Source organism: Topomyia yanbarensis, chromosome 2 (genome assembly GCF_030247195.1).
Source record: "Topomyia yanbarensis strain Yona2022 chromosome 2, ASM3024719v1, whole genome shotgun sequence".
Classification (NCBI taxonomy): domain Eukaryota; kingdom Metazoa; phylum Arthropoda; class Insecta; order Diptera; family Culicidae; genus Topomyia; species Topomyia yanbarensis.
The window spans coordinates 417,779,628-417,795,947 of NC_080671.1; the positions used below are offsets into that span (position 1 = coordinate 417,779,628).

Sequence of the window (16,320 nt, forward strand, 5' to 3'; positions counted from 1 at the left end):
GGCCAACAGAAAAGTACTTTCAAAATAGTTTAAATGGAAAACATGAAGAAATAACAATAACGAATTAAATCTTAAGAAAAAGGTATAAAAAATAAATAAAATTGTATTAAATGAACAATGGGAAAAAATAAAACTACAATAAACGGAAAGCTAAAAACTAGAAAATAAGGAAGAAAATATGAGAAAGGTAAAAAATTAAACAATAAGACAAATTGGAATGAATTTGAGTAAGTAAAATTGCTTTTGGAAATGCAAAAAATATGAAAAAAAAGGAAATAGAAAAAGGCTATGACAAGAATAAATGTAGTAAATATACAAATTCTAAAAATTAGATGAAATGACAAAAGATACAAATAAAAAAGCATGGTATTAAAATATGAAACAATAGGAAAAAAATAAAGAAAGCAGGATTGTAAACTGAGAGATCTTCTCTTCATGCTACAAGACGTATAAAATTCAAAACAAAACTAATAACAGTATACTCGTCACGAAAGGGGCTTGTTGTGTACGCAATTTACTGTTATAATGAAAACGTTGATAAAAGTAAAGTAAACCCAAGTGGCACCTTTAAAATAATATTTGTCAACGCCAAGAGGGGTCCTCCTTAACAATTAGGGCCTGCAACCCGAGGATGATGTTTATGAGGACTGGGTGCTGGGCGATTCCTGGTAAAGAAAAGGGCAACGTAAAATTGTAAAATAATCCATTCCGGGCGAATTCGGATTTACCTGAACGAAGACGCGGAATTCGTCTCCAAAAACCGGAGTGGCAACCCTAAGCAGGGTTTTTTTTTCTAATAATTACTTTCGATACTAATCCAGCGCTTTCGAAGATTGGAAATTCAATAAATCAAAAAAATCGATTTCAAATTGGCGAAATTTGAAGACAACCTCATGACTTCTAATTAAACCATTTAATTGTTTAACCCTTACAACACTGATCATATTTTTGTTTGGATTATAGACATTTTAACCTTAAGGTCATTCGCTTCTTCATTCAGGTTAGGAATTTTCCTATAACAAATCTCTATTCCTGTGTGCGGGGTTGGGATTCGAACCCAGGTGAGCTGTGTGCATGACATGCAATGTACAAATTCCGCCATGCCCGCTCGGGCCTGATCTTGTTTCGATGCGAGAATTAGGTTGGTATAAACATAGTTGATATCAAATATGCAGTAGTTTAGAATTTTATTCTAGTTACCTCATACACAAGATATTGAATTTTTAATTGCATTTTCAAATAAATTTCTGTCGAAAAAGTATTTGCCAAAATTTTAGCTTCTGTTAAAAATCCGGGCCCCCTTCAAACCTCCGGGCCCGGGGGGAAACACCCCCCCCCCTCTCGGCGGCCCTGCTGGTCACAAGTCATTTACGAAGAACTACCACGTCTATATGGCGCTCATAAAGTTGAGATCGACGGTGTGGTTAGCAATTCGAGTTTGTCATGCATGGATCTACCGAAGTACGGGGATGGCTGTTTCGAGGCCCCTGCTCCAGTGAGCGAAGATTTTGAAGAATAATCACAAGTAACAGTTGAAGTTTCATAGCACGTAAAAAGTGCAATCTATGTTTTATGAGTGGCTATAAAAATAAATTGTTACAAGGGATGGCAATGGCAATGTCGGCATCGAGGAGTTAAACTCAAACACGTTAATTATTTATTATGTTAGCTACATTTGAGAGCACCACCTGTTGTGAATAAATTTGAATAACTTATCCTCACTTATTTTATAAATCAGATCAAGATTTCAGTGCCCTAATCCGGACAACCGTAGTCCTGGTTACTAGTTAATATTACATAAAATATAACAAATATCTACGGGAGATATTAATTTGATAGTTTTCTTGTTATGACCTTCTGATTGGGTAAGCTCTACAATGTAATAAAGAAACATCTAAACAATTCCGAAATATTTGCAACTTCCTAAATGCGGGTTTGGGCCCATAGCGCAGTAGCTATACATTGAGGACTTTAGTCCAGTGAGTTCTTAGATAAAATATGTGTGAATATAGGTTACCTAGCTCTACCCAGCTGTAGTTTTAAGTTATACAATCACTCATTTCAGTGAATTTTTTTTATGAAAAGAATTTAAATTAGAATATGCAGAGAATTTTTCTTACGAGGTAAATCAAGTATGATTTTAACATTACTAAGACTACCTTTAAACATAGAATTATTATTAATTAAGGAGCTGTCTGTACGATAAAATCGAAGACCAGTATAAATAAATAAATAAAATCCGAAATACGAACTTAGGTTAGGTTCGTTCCAGTGTAGGGGAACATGGGGAGACTTGACCAGGTTTTCAGCTAAAACTGCATAAATCTCTAAAAAAGCCTTCAATCCCTCAAAAATCATTCAGATATAATGCGCAAAGTTATTGCGCGTCTTCATAATTTTTTGCAGAATTTTTAATTTAATTTTTGAAAAGTTACAAAAGTTTTTCTGTGATCGTTTTTTCTGGTCAAGTCTCCCCATTGCGGGGAGACTTGACCAAGGCGTGGGGAGACTTGACCAAGAGAATTTTGAAAAATCATAACAAAAAATAATGACATAAAACATACTGTACTTATTTTTTCCCTATTGTCGAGATCCTTAGGTAGCAGTAAAAAATATAAAAGAGTTGCATTTGATAAATTTTGATTTTTTTAAATGCATTTCTTTTTAAGGATTAACTGTACTGCTTGCATTGCATGTTCACAGGTCACGAAATCAGTCCCACTATTGCTAACTTTGCTTACAAATTTTAAAATATAAAGACTTATGTTTGGGGTGGGATTTTTTTATGGCGTGATTAACATTAACAGTAGGTACCAAAGCATAATAAATATTAGGAATTTTGTATTTTTCTTCAGCTGATCGCCACTTGGTCAAGTCTCCCCATAAAATCTTGGTCAAGTCTCCCCAACATTAGTTATTGCGTTCAATTTCATGCGAATTCTAGTAATAACTATTCCAATGTTCCAGTTTATGTAAAATCATTTCACTGCTTCACAAGGATTAAGAGGGTATATTAGTCCTTTAATAGTAATTAGTAGTCGAGTAGATATGTCCATACAAAGTTTGATAAAAAATTACAAATTTATTAATCACGTAATATTTTCTGCAAGGAAAGGATTTTTTACTCCAAACTTTCAAAATTACCTTAAGGGATCGAAACAAGTATAAAAATATTTTTGAAAAAAAAATAAGAATCGAATAGGAGACGCCATAGCCGAAAATAGAATTTTGCGCTTGGTCAAGTCTCCCCATGTTCCCCTACTTGATTATGTTACATTACATTTCCAACCTTCACGCTCTTTTTTTGTCCAGGTTATCTGTCTCATAGCAATCATAATCATAATGAACTCCAATTAATATTATTTCGGCATGCGCCTAATAAAAAATCTCCCCAAAAAGTCATTGTCCCCTTGCGATTACAAAACATTCCCTAGCCAAAATATTTCCCACCACGTCAGAATGGTGGGGTAAAACTGTCCAAATGCACACCTCCCGGTGCCAGTCGGTCCCATCGGAACCGTGTGCTGACGAGCGCGGCGAGGGGAAACCCAGCACATGACTTGTTTATCCGGTCACCATAGAAATCGGGTGTTATTTCGATAAACCCGTCGTGGTCGTGGTCGTGGTCGATGAACATCTCACGGAGACTTGTTCATGCCATTTTGCTTCCGCGGGGCTACGAGTGCAAGTGCCTGGTCGACCGCGATCGGTCCAGTGCGTGGGTTCCAGCTTTTGACGGGCTTGATTGTCCGCTTCTGAAAGTGCTCCACTGTAAATCCGATTCCGAATCGTGAATTAGTAATGTGAATAGTGTTTCTCTTTCTATTATTTTCTTTATTTCCGGTGACCTGCGGCTGCTGGCTGTATTTGTGTGGTTGGTGTAAACTGTGCTCTATCGCTGTCCGGTTGTATCCGTCCATCTAGCCGTCGGATTTCTCCAGCGGAGACTTTATGACGAATTCTTCACTGGCCATGGATGCCTGCTTCACCGCGTTCGACAAGGATGGGTAAGTGAGATTTACTTTTCTACATGTGTTTACTGCCGTCGAGGACAAACTCGACTAATTTTCCATCAGGCGGAAATACTCGGTGTTGTGTAATTAATTACAACAAAAACCATCGTCAACCGAGCGATTCCATTTTACGGCAGGCGGTTAAAGTGGTACTAAGTTGCTGTCACGTCCTTAAACGCACAAAACAAACATTGCCTTATATTGCTTCCAGTTTGGACTGGTTAGGTTGATGGAACAACGGAAAGGCTGCATAGAATGTAAGCTCTCGCCCTGATGGTAATTAATTCTATCGTAGTCACGTGGCGTGGCGCGGTAGCGATATGATGAAGTGGTGTTAGTAATAGTGCAACTTGAAAATTATTGTATGATATGTGTCAAAGTCGAATTTGATTGACAGATTTCTGGAGGGATGTAACTTAACACAAAGTGCTTTGTAGTGTGAAGAGTACGATTAATTTGTATATGGTTTTCATAACAATCCTAGCCACGCAACCGCTCATTTTCCGAAAGCACAGCAAATTTACGACACATAAAAAGTAAAGCATTCATCATAATATACAGCAGCCGGGTGCCATCTTTGTGTACATACATTAAATACGCATCCCTTCCCACATATCCACCATCGACCCGTAAATTATGTTGAGTATCATGGAGTAAAGCACATTCTTTTTTGATGGAGAGGAGAGTCACACAGTTGGTTTTTGAGAAAAAATCAACTAGTTCACGGCGCCATTGTTTTTGACGTCTTTGCTGAATAGAACCTGAGTTAAGTAAAATACACTGGGGCAAGTTAGAAACGGGAGTGAACATTTACCATGAAAAAAGTGTTCACTGGTTTTTACTTATTTCACGTGATGAGGCCCTCTTAATGTAATGTTCTAAACTGAAATAGGCACCAACTATACCTGCTCCATGTCTTGTTTTGTTCGGGTCATTCGCACAATCAAAACCCATTTTGTAACTAGTTTAAACAATCCAGAAATTTTATAGCACGTACCTAAATTTAAATAAAAAAGAACCTATTCTTTGTGTTGTTTTATTTTTCTCTGTGCGGTACTAGCGATGAAAATAATAAAGAGAAGATTCGTGTTTTCTAAGATTTCTGAAAACAGACATATTGTATCAGGAATTGAATAGATAACCTATTATCTCTAACTAATTTAAAAACGAAAAGGTAAAAATAAAGAATGGAAAACTAGAAAATGCATTAGTGTAATTGTAATTAGTCATTTTCAAATGGGATTTCTACAAACATTCCAGAACTTTCTGAAACGATGGTTCTCAAATTCGTAAATTAGTTTTATTCATTTACTTTATTGAAATTTATTTGATTTTCAATTTCATTTTATACACTCATTTTTTTCAGTTTCTTCATTTCATGGATTTTATTCGCTTTATTTATTGTATTCATTTTAACTATTTGACTTATTTTAAATTTATGACCATTTAATTTTAATCATGAATTTTCATTAATGAAATAACATTCTGATCAGTTTATTCATATCATGCATTTTATTTATTAACTTATTTTCTGCACATAATTTATTTATAGATTAAGTGTATGGCTTTGCAGTCTAATTTTTAAGCAAAAACAAACTATTTTATCTTCATCCGACGTTTTGGTACCCTTTGGGACCTTTTTCAAGGATTCTAAAATTTTATCGATGTGAAAATTACTGTATAACATTGTGGTGTAAATTTTACCGATAATTGTTGTTTTGTTGTCGGATCTGTTGTTGTACAATTGGTTTTTCAGCTGTTCAAATGAAAGGTAATCACCATATAATTCATATTTTCGCCTGTATGAATTCTCTCTGTGTACTTACGATCATCTGTTCCGATCGTGCAAAGTCTTTTCAGGATCGAAACGCTCGTCTTTTCTTTCTTTGAACTCGGTTCAAACAAAATCTTTCAACTAGCTGCTAACTTTTACAAATGCCAATTCTTTTTGAATGCGTTGTGTTTTATTAATTTATTTAGCTTATTTTTTTCACTGTTGGGGGAAACGGACCCATTTTAGTAATTTTTTCCAGTTCATGCATTTTATTCAGTTTCTTCATTGTAATAATTTGACGATTTTTTTCAGTGAACCAAATTATTGACACAAATTAATTTATTCGTTTAATTTTATAGCTTTTTGAATACTGTTTAGTTTTTCATTTTAATTATTTAAATCATTTTATTCTGTTTTATATTTTTCTTCTTTTTACTCATTTTTTCAATTCCATTTATTTTGTTTATTTCATTTATTCTATTCACTTTATTTATTTCATCTTTTTCATTTTAATTGTTCTGTTCATTGCTGTTGTTTTATTAATATATTTCTTTTTATTTGAAACATTATTTTAAATTTGTTCAATTTATTGATTTTGTTAAAGTTAGTATTTTTTCATTTTTTATTCTTATATATGTGATTATTTCTTTCCAATTCATACATTTTGTTCAGTTGCTTCATTTTATTAATTTTATTAATCCTGATCAGTCATTTGTCAATTTGTTAGTTGGGATCAATTTAATGCTAATTTTTTAAGAGTTACAGATTAGGGACACTTCTTCCAATAGAAAGCACAGTTTAATGTAAACTTGCTCACCGAAAAATTGCATTCAATTTAATATTTACCGAAAATGTATTTTTTGATAATGCGTAGAGTTGAGACAAAAATTCAGTACGATTAACGACATTAATATTTGAAAGTAGAAGGAAAATTATGGAAAATGAAGTTCTCCGTTTGTCTAGCAGGTCAGGATCGGTTTTTATGGCCATTTCATTTTTTTGTTATTATCAATTATATAAATAGCCTTTAAGTAGTATTGGAAATAATAAAAACTTCAAAATATTTTATGTTATTGGTTATTAATGGTGAACATTTGAGTGCTGAATTGAAATCCGGCTCCGATTAGTAAAGTTGTGAGATGCTTTTCGTATTGCCTAATGGACCAAATATTCCGAAATCGTAGAAAAATGTTTTTAATAAATTGCTACACCGCATCATGGGCCACCGACCGATGTTTTGGTCGAAAATTCAGAACTAATAAACAGGGCCGTCGAGAGCCGTATCGGGCCTTAGTGCTTGTATTACATCCGGGCCTTTTTAAATCTAAGCCCTCGAGTTCAGCATGAGTTAGTACCTCTTCAGCCATGGTAAACTCGTGAGTTGTCTCCGGTTGACTCATATTGACGAATTTCGCGCTAAATCGTATTCAGAGTTGGCAGCACCCTCTCAGATTTTAATGAAATTTTCTGTATATGAAAACTTTGTCACAAAAAGCCACATTGCAAACTTTGTTTTTCCAAAAATGATCTAGACTATCTTTAGAAAAGGGTCAATCTTTTTTATCATTTTTTTTTTCAAATGGCTATTGCCTTAAAATGACAAATCCTACAAAAAAATGCTGTAGGAGTCATTTTTACAAAATTAGTCAAATTTTTGAATAAAAATATTGGAAAAATTCTTCACTGACTCCTACACTGAAAAAGAAGAATCGATTTTAAAAATTTAAAGTCGATTTACAAAAAACCCCATATCTGATTTGGATGAAATTTCGTTCCAGGATAGGTAAATATGTTCCCTACCTACCGTCAAAAATTCAAGTTGGGCACCTTTAAGAAAAAAAAGTTATTTGAAAAAAACTTTTCCTTCTCCAAACTGATTTTTTTCAGCGTATTTTTGTCGAAAACTTAACCAATGAAAGTCATAATCATCTCAGAATTCAATAAAACTCAGTTTGTGAGAAGATATTGTCTAATTTGGCAACTTGGCAATTTGGCCATTATTATTCCAATAATACTTTTTTATTTTCTTGTTTAGTTGTGAGGAAGGGTCAGGGAAAGACATAACCACCACAACCTTATGTATTGAGTTTTACATAATTATTTATTTAGTTTTATATTTAACATTTGTCTTAAAACAATCTTCATGTATGCTATTTTGTATTATTTCTATACAAGGAAAATTTTTTGGTTCATCTTCTGAATTAGACTATCTTTTCGCCTCTACTTTGCTACCAGGAATATGCATAAAACTGTGGAATTTCTGAGTGCCAGATATTGTTTGGGCGTTATTTTATAGTTCTTCGAGTTTTCTAACATTTTGTTATACTGTTCAGTGAATATGTAGCAGAAATTTGATTTTATGATATTTTTATAAGTTTGTTCAACTGCTTAGTTATATAACTCTCGGGCAGTTGTTATGGTATTTCCATAGTCGCGAATAAGACTGGTTCTTTTTGCCATTCGCTCGATAGTGTCACCAATGGCATCACAGGGTCCTTTTCCATGGGATATTGCAAAAAATGCCATTCTGCGCTTAACCCTTTCATGCCCAACTTTTTTCTAGTGCATGTAGGGTTTCAAAACAATTTTTCCTTGAAAACGGTGAGATCAAGAAACACGAAAAGTCTATTTTCATAAAGATAGGTGCTTCCCTTGCAGTGCTAGAAGCTGCTCAATTTTTACCTTCCAATGCTCAATACAATTCTCCTAGAATATTTACAATAGTCCAATTGCATGGAAAACGTAGCCAAAGACAGTCTCAATTGATAAGTTTTATCAGTTTTCAATAATATTGCACCATAACGAAGATATATGAAAAAATCATTTTTCGATGTCAACGCAAACTGTCCCTGGCAGCACTGCTCCATCGGAATACAATTAAACTAATTGCAATAACTTCGCTTCTAGAGATGATCCATGTAAATGCTATAATTCAAATGAAAGGCAATAGTCACATTAATTAGCCTTATCTGTTTTTGTGAGGAAATCTGGCCTCAATCAAAAGTTATAGCTGTTTAAAAACATTGTTGTCCACAAACAACATGGGCATGAATGGGTTAATTCGTACTTTGACTGGAATTTACACAAGCCTGCGAGGTCTTTCTTATTTTTGTATTGTGCTGCTGTTCCATCAGACATAAAATAAATTTTAGAAACGTCTGTCAATTGTTTCATAAAATTTATCATTTTTGAGATGAACAACTGAACTGCAGTCTTCCTGTCTTCCAGTCTTCTTGTCTTCCAATCTTCCATTCTTCCAGCTTTCCCGTCTTCCAGTCTTTCAGTCTTTCAGTCTTTCAGTCTTTCAGTCTTTCAATCTTTCAGTCTTTCAATCTTTCAGTCTTTCAGTCTTTCAGTCTTTCAGTCTTTCAGTCTTTCAGTCTTTCAGTCTTTCAGTCTTTCAGTCTTTCAGTCTTTCAGTCTTTCAGTCTTTCAGTCTTTCAGTCTTCCAGTCTTCATTCAAGTTTGTTATGAATATATACCAAATGTGTTACTGATACTTTTTGCATGTATCAGGCAACTAGCAGTTGAGAAATTGGTTTCTGAGATGACTATGGCTTTCATTGGTTTAGTTTCCGTCAAAAATACACTGAAAAAAAATCAGTTTGTACAAAAAAAAGTTTTTTTCAAATAACTTTTTTTCCTTAAAAGTGCCCAACTTGAATTTTTGACGGAAGGAAGGGAACATATTTACCTATCTTAGAACAAAATTTCATCCAAATAAAATCAATTTTTTTTGTAAATAGACTTTAAATTTTTAAAATCGATTTTTTCAGTGTAGGAGTCGATGAAGAATTTTTTCAATATTTTTATTCAAAAATTTGACTGTGAAATCACTCCTGCAACATTTTTTTGTTGTAGGATTTGTCATTTTTAGATTATATCCATTTGAAAATAAATTGGTTAAAAAAGTTTGACCCTTTCCAAAAGACAGTCTAGATCATTTTTGGAAAAAAAAAACAAAGTATGCAAAGTGGCTTTTTGTGACAAAATTTTCATGTACAGAAAGTTTTATTAAAATCTGAGAGGGTGCTGCCAACATTTGTTCAAGGTGGCGCGAAATTCGTCTATTGCCAATTGCTAATTCGTGTATTCGTACCCCGTTTGTGTCATCGCCAATATACAGAGGTACTGACTTTCCACATCCAACGATATATTTCGTTTCGCGAAACAACGCTTCTGCTTAATTGATGGTCTGAAACATAATCAGCACGCTAAGTCTAACATGGTGAAATTGTCTACCAGTTGTTTTCGAGCCTTTGAATGGAGAAGACCGATTTACTTCACAGTGGTGTTCGGTATGTTAATTTCAGTGAGTAAAGGTCAGCCTTTGTGTGTTCTTTACAGCCGTTCTGCTGGTGTTCTGCTGATGCCGGTTACTACAGATAAGTTTTATTTGCTTTTTCATTCCCTTCGTGTGCTTTTTTTCTTACCCTTCCTCATCTCTACTGTAATTTAATAAAAAAATACATCTGTATATTCCCGTTTATACAACGCTCAGCCTTCGTGCTTAAATGACAGAGGGCGAAATATCATCTGATGTTATCATGGAAGTCCCTGATCCCCCTAACACTCGTATTGCTCCCTGTATAAAGCAGTACCCACAAGATTTCTCTGGGCCATGGGAGGTATATTTTCGGACCGGAGAGAAACCGGTTAATATATCAACATTTTCCCGGGATCTGACTGCTAACTACCCGGCCGTAACTCAGATAACACGTGTCCGGGCAAACAAGATACGTGTCCTGGTGAATGATCTCGGCCAGGCAAACGAGATTGCTTGCTGTGAGCGCTCTAAGCCGGAATTTAAGGCATACGTACCTGCTATGGCCGTAGAAATCGATGGAGTTGTGTCCGAACCGGGCTGGAAATGCGAAGAACTGTTGGAGTACGGGGTTGGCTGCTTTAAGGAGCCCTCACTTCAACAGAATAAGATCTTGGAATGCAAACAATTGTACACCGCAAACGCCGAGGGAGGTAAGACTACCTACTCTCTATCAGGCTCGCTTCGGGTGACCTTCGCCGGGTCTTGTCTTCCCAACTACATCCTCCTTGACAAAGTTCGCCTGTTTGTACCGCGGGTCATGAGCTGCAGCAATTGCAAGCAGTTGGGCCATACAGCCACCTATTGTGGACATAAGAAACGATGCGGCAAGTGCGAGGGAGAGCATGAAGATGACTCTTGCGGCAAAGAAACTGAAAAGTGTATTTGCTGCGGGGGCCCTTCGCATGCTTTTAAATCATGCCCTGCGTACAAGCAGCACGGGGATAAAATTAAGCGCTCCCTCCAGGAACGTTCGAGGCGCTCTTATGCAGAAATGCTAAAGAATGCTTCGCCATCCGTTTTGTCCGAAAATCCCTTTGCTCGTTTATCTCGTGTTGGGCAAGAATCTGATGATCCTCAAGAGGGAACATCTTTCGGTATCCCGGGGGAGTCCAGAAAGTGGAAAAATCTAGCTTCCCCTAGACTATCTCACAAGGGTCCCAATATGTCCTCCTCTGAGAGTGCGCCAACATCATCTAATAAATCCAACGAAAGTGCTGCCTTAAACCCGATGAAATCTGCTCCCGGATTTGGAAATTTTAATTCAAACAAGGAGTACCCACCACTTCCAGAGATACCAGAAATCCCAAGTGTCCCCTTTATTCAAACAGACACTTAGTCCAGTAACGGACTAATAAAATTTTCTGACATCGTGGACTTAATTTTGGTTTTTCGTTCATTGAAACTGTAATTTTCAATTAACGTCTAAAATTTTAATAAAATTCGTTGAAGAAAGCACGACAAGTCGTGTTTATTTATAGTGGAATTTAATTTTGCATTAATGTTCATACACACCTAGAAAAAATCGTGTAAATTTACGTCTCTTGACATAGACGAGCATCAGGCACGACTTAGTTTTACATTTGATTTTAATTTAACATGACATTGAATATCATAAATCACGTAATTTTACTCCACATATAGTGTTTGTTCTGAATGGTAGTTAGTAGCAGCCTTAGTGGTTTTGGCAGATAACTAGCCCTAGTGTGTCTAGCTCCTAGTCTGGCAACAGATTCCGTTTCTCTAAATACCTAAATGCTAAATCATATACTTCAGTAACATCGTCGTCCATGTATACCGGGATTTTATGTTGTCATATTCGACGCCGTGTCGCTATTGAACCACATTGCGAGTATGGTGAAGTTGCATATGGAACACTTCCGTAAGTTTAAGCTTCATTTTCACCTTTATCAACAATTCCACTCCGCGCACTGTACGTCTAATGCGAGCTTGTTTAAAGTAGAGAGGCAATGCGACTTAGTGTATAAGGAACACAGGAGAGCGAGTTGTATTTGTTCGTTTGTTTTGCTGTTAGTAAGCGGTGTGCGTTTTAGGTTCTGGTCTGTACGAGATGCGAAGGTACACTATAGTGATCCAAAAAATAAGCTTTTCGTGCAATAATGCTTCAATCGGATTTTGAAAATATAACTGCAATCAATATATTTAAGCATTCGCTTTTATGAAAACTTCAACCGGAATCACTCGCACAAGTTACTGGAAACTAGCGATTTTCACAGTTTTGCCAAATTAATGTTTTATTTCGGTAAAATATATCGAGAAAAGTTGTAATTGTTGTTTATTGCATTGAGTAGTGAGGTGTCACTAAAATATTTTCTGACATAAGAACACCATAAAAACATGAATCCCACATCAATATCCAGCAATATACATAATAAATACTCAAAAAATAATGATCAGCAGCAATTTTCCAACTACATGTTCTCATGTTATGTTTACACCACAGTATGCAAGGATTCGAATTCACGGTCTGGTGTTCCGATTTATTCCAATCCACCCCGGTGTTTAGTGTAGAAGAGCGGAGGTACGACAACGCAAACAGAAGCTGTAAAATTACGCGTCGCGCCTCCCCGCACTGTAATGAGTTTTACCCGCCAGCAAATGAACGCGAGAGCTTGGAAGTTTGTTGCTCCTTGATATGCTACGCGGTGCACTTGCTTTATTATGTCACCGGCAATGTGTACCATAGCTAGTAAAATGCGTGCCCTGTACTACATAAAATGCAGTAGGTATAGATTTCAACATATACAAATATCGCTTCTTTTCGTACCGATAGTGCGCGTGCTATGCATTCAGGATTGAAATTGTTTTTGAGATGTGCGTTCATCTAGTGAGCGTCTTCTCCCAATTTTGTTGGTTGTTCCTCACGTGCATCTATTTATCATATAAGGAGTTGCCCTAAACAGTATCTGGCGAAGCGAGCAGCTTGTCAGTTATATTAAGCTCGTATTGTATATAATATTTGTCAATAAATAAAACTAACCAAATTTTTCTCTCTTTACCATTTTAAAATTCCGTACTGTCTGTTAAAAATGTCCCGATGGCACTGACATATAGGTTGCGATCGCTGGAACGGATGGTACGCACAGTTCCGGAATTAATCATCGTTACCGGCAAGCTTCATCCATCCGGATTCATATGGTACCATAAAGCTTTTGTCAATCTGGCACGTAGCACATCGTATAGTTCAATAAATCCACACCGGATATGCACTGCCGTTGGTATATACGTACATGCATGGGAAGGGTGATGGTTACTACCTGCCCAACCATGTACCAGAACCGCTTCAGGCAACTGCATACAATTTATAGCCGATAAAAGCAGGAATTGACTTTTTACTGCCCTTCTGTTCATGTGTGTGTGTATGTGAATATACGGCAAAGTTCAGATTTTTCCGCTACCGCTCCCCAGTCGTTTAAGCTTTGTTCGTGACCTTAATCTGATCGGGTGCAGCTCTAAAACGTCGGGTCGGGAATAAAAGTTAGCGAATGTATGAAAAAAGAAAAATACACTGCTGCCCCACCCGCCCCCTGCGATCTGGTGAACCGGAATTGACTGTGAATTGCTGTACATATTACCCAACAGTAGTGATATTTTTGATTTTTTGCTTCTCTTGATGGGGTACAAGCGAACCGTATAAAGTTCAGTCAGGACGTGTGCTGCCTTGATGATTGGCGGCAGCAAAGGAATACTTGAAATGAAATCCACCGTCACCGTGCCTCAGAAATGGGTTCAGGGTGTTTAGGAGAATAGTTTCAGAATTCATTCTTTTTTGTTTCGGTTATAAAGGCTTTAACCTTAGGGTCATTAGTTTTTTTGGGTTAGAAATCTTTCTTTCAGAAAAATCGTCAACTTTATGTTGGGAATCGAACCCAGATGAGCTGCATACAAGGCAATCAATTTACCAACTACGCCATGCTCGCCCCCATTCGGGATCTAAATTCTTCTAACAACAAGGTTAATGATGACAGTTTCAAAAAATCTTTTAATTTTTTATCAAAAACCATTCCTGCAAGAGAAGTTGTGTATAATTTGTTACATATTTTGAATTAAGCTATGGCAATTTGCAATTCGTATTCGACAGTTTATATGACGTCACCCGCGCTACTTGTTGGTACGGTAAAACTTGCATCGAAGGGTGTCAATCAACATTTTCTGACGCGTTCTTGATGTCACATCATTAGCGTTAGGACGATCGTCTATGACGGGGTATAGAAATATGCTCCAGATAGTAGGGTATGTGCGCCAGCAGAGGTGTTTCGACATCTCCAGTGGAGTTCTCGGAACGACTCCAAACTTCTACAAATCCGCTAATGGTTTGAACAGAACACACGATTCTTTTACGATCAATTCCTTAATTCCGTGGGAATTTACGTATTTTGATGCCCAACCCGGGACAATCTTACAGAAAGTGCTTGTTTCAAATATGTACCACTGATTTAATAGTGGTGTTAGTATACCATTACCATATGAGTGCCGTCATTGTTAATATCATGAAAAAATCGCATAGAGATTTTAGATGCGAAACCACTCATTGTTGAATGCTCTCTCATGAGTGCTCGTTTAAAAATTAAAATAATTCGAGCAGTTTGCGAATGTGGAGAGAAGAAATTTTATACATAAATAAAAAATACAATATTTGATCACCAGAAAATATGACGAATTCTAGCGATTCAAAGGTGGTTATGTGTCATCCATTCGTATCATGAAGTAAAGTCAATTACTACAAAAAAGACTGGGTGTTGTGTATAGACACGTAAACAGCGTCAAGAAGTGGTTGGGTGTGATCTGCTCAAAACCCGAGCCCGACCCGAACCCCAAAAATTCTAAATTTGAAAAACCCAAACCCGACCCGAACACGAAAGCTTAAAAAAACGGGACATCACGCTTGACTTGAACGTTTTTTGGTAGTGTTGGTTGTTTATTTGGAGATACTACGCGTTGTCGTTTCTGGTTGTATTGTGTTGGTGTTTGAATAGCCGTCGTTTGTTGGGCGATTATTTTCATCATCATCATCGTGGTCGAACAATCCAGGAATCATGACCGAATGTATCCTAGATTTCCAAGTTACTCAATTTCAAGCCACCAAGTTCTAGTCTCCTTGAACGCCCGCCGCACGCGCATCTTCCTCGATTGCACACAGCCAGCGATCGCCACAAAGTCGGCAACCTTTTCTGAGTTTTCTACTGAGCAGCACTTTAGCTGGTCTCTCTTTCGCCATTCACAACATATCCACCCCATTGTAGACTACCGTATTCTGATAGTCTTCCAATGTCAGTATATTTGTATACTTGGGACAGTTCGTAGTGCATGCGTCCGCAGCATTCTCCATTATCTATTGTTCCACTAAGCATTGAATGCAGTAATCTTCTCTCAAACCTACCGAGCACTCGATAGTCCGCTTCCTTCAACGCCGATGCCAGGGAGTATCAGCGATTTGTATTGACCAAGTTTTAGCACGTCTTTGGGCTACGTGACTTTAGTTGCTACGTAAACTATAGAAGTTCCCATTCGCAGCCACAACATGACTTTTTACTTCGCGGCTTAGGTTGTTATCAAATTGTCTCTAATATTTTAAGCGATATAAACTTTCTGACAATCTCATACCGTATCCCATTGATTTCCACATTGAACCCCATTCCGTTCGGACTAGCTCGTTCTCTACCACTTACCATGTACTTTGTTTTGCAGGGTTTATATTCAGTTCTATTCTCGCAGCCGCCCTTTCACAAGATGCCTCTTCCACTGCTCTGCGATCGACGCCAACGATGTGAATGTCATTCGCGAAACCAAGAAGCATGTGAAATCTCGTGATGATGGTTCCGTTCCTTTGCACATCAAATTTTTGTATCGTACGTACGTACGTTCGAATGTCGCCTTGAAATCCACAACCGAATGGTGAATTTATTCAGAATTTGTCGTAGGGTAAACTGTTTTATGTGCAACGTGAGATCCCATTATATGATCATTACCTCGGATATTGTAGACCCACAGTTCAGGAAGTGGAATAATTAGTTAAAGTTAAAATGGAGCTTAATCTCGCTGAAGTTACGTACATTCAGCTACACCACGTTGAAAACTGTGTTTTGATTACGTTTAAAAGTTTGGCACAGGTAGAAAACTTCATTGCAAAGAACAATATGCAACACGAAGTCGAATTTAATAACACCAGAATCAAGATCCCTGTGCAT

The 16,320-nt window shown here is 36.8% G+C and overlaps 1 protein-coding gene across 3 annotated transcripts in view; it reads left to right on the plus strand.

Annotated features, from left to right (window-relative positions):
• LOC131685200 (nicotinamidase) overlaps nucleotides 1–16,320 on the plus strand; it is a 181,188-nt gene that overhangs the window by 49,651 nt on the left and 115,217 nt on the right. For 2 of the 3 annotated variants that reach the window (XM_058968750.1, XM_058968749.1), the window contains exon 2: nucleotides 3,925–4,007. In XM_058968750.1, the coding sequence (XP_058824733.1) occupies nucleotides 3,925–4,007 (83 nt within the window). Of the gene's footprint in view, nucleotides 1–3,654; nucleotides 3,772–3,924; nucleotides 4,008–16,320 lie in introns of those variants that run through there. The other variant, XM_058968751.1, reaches the window with a different exon arrangement.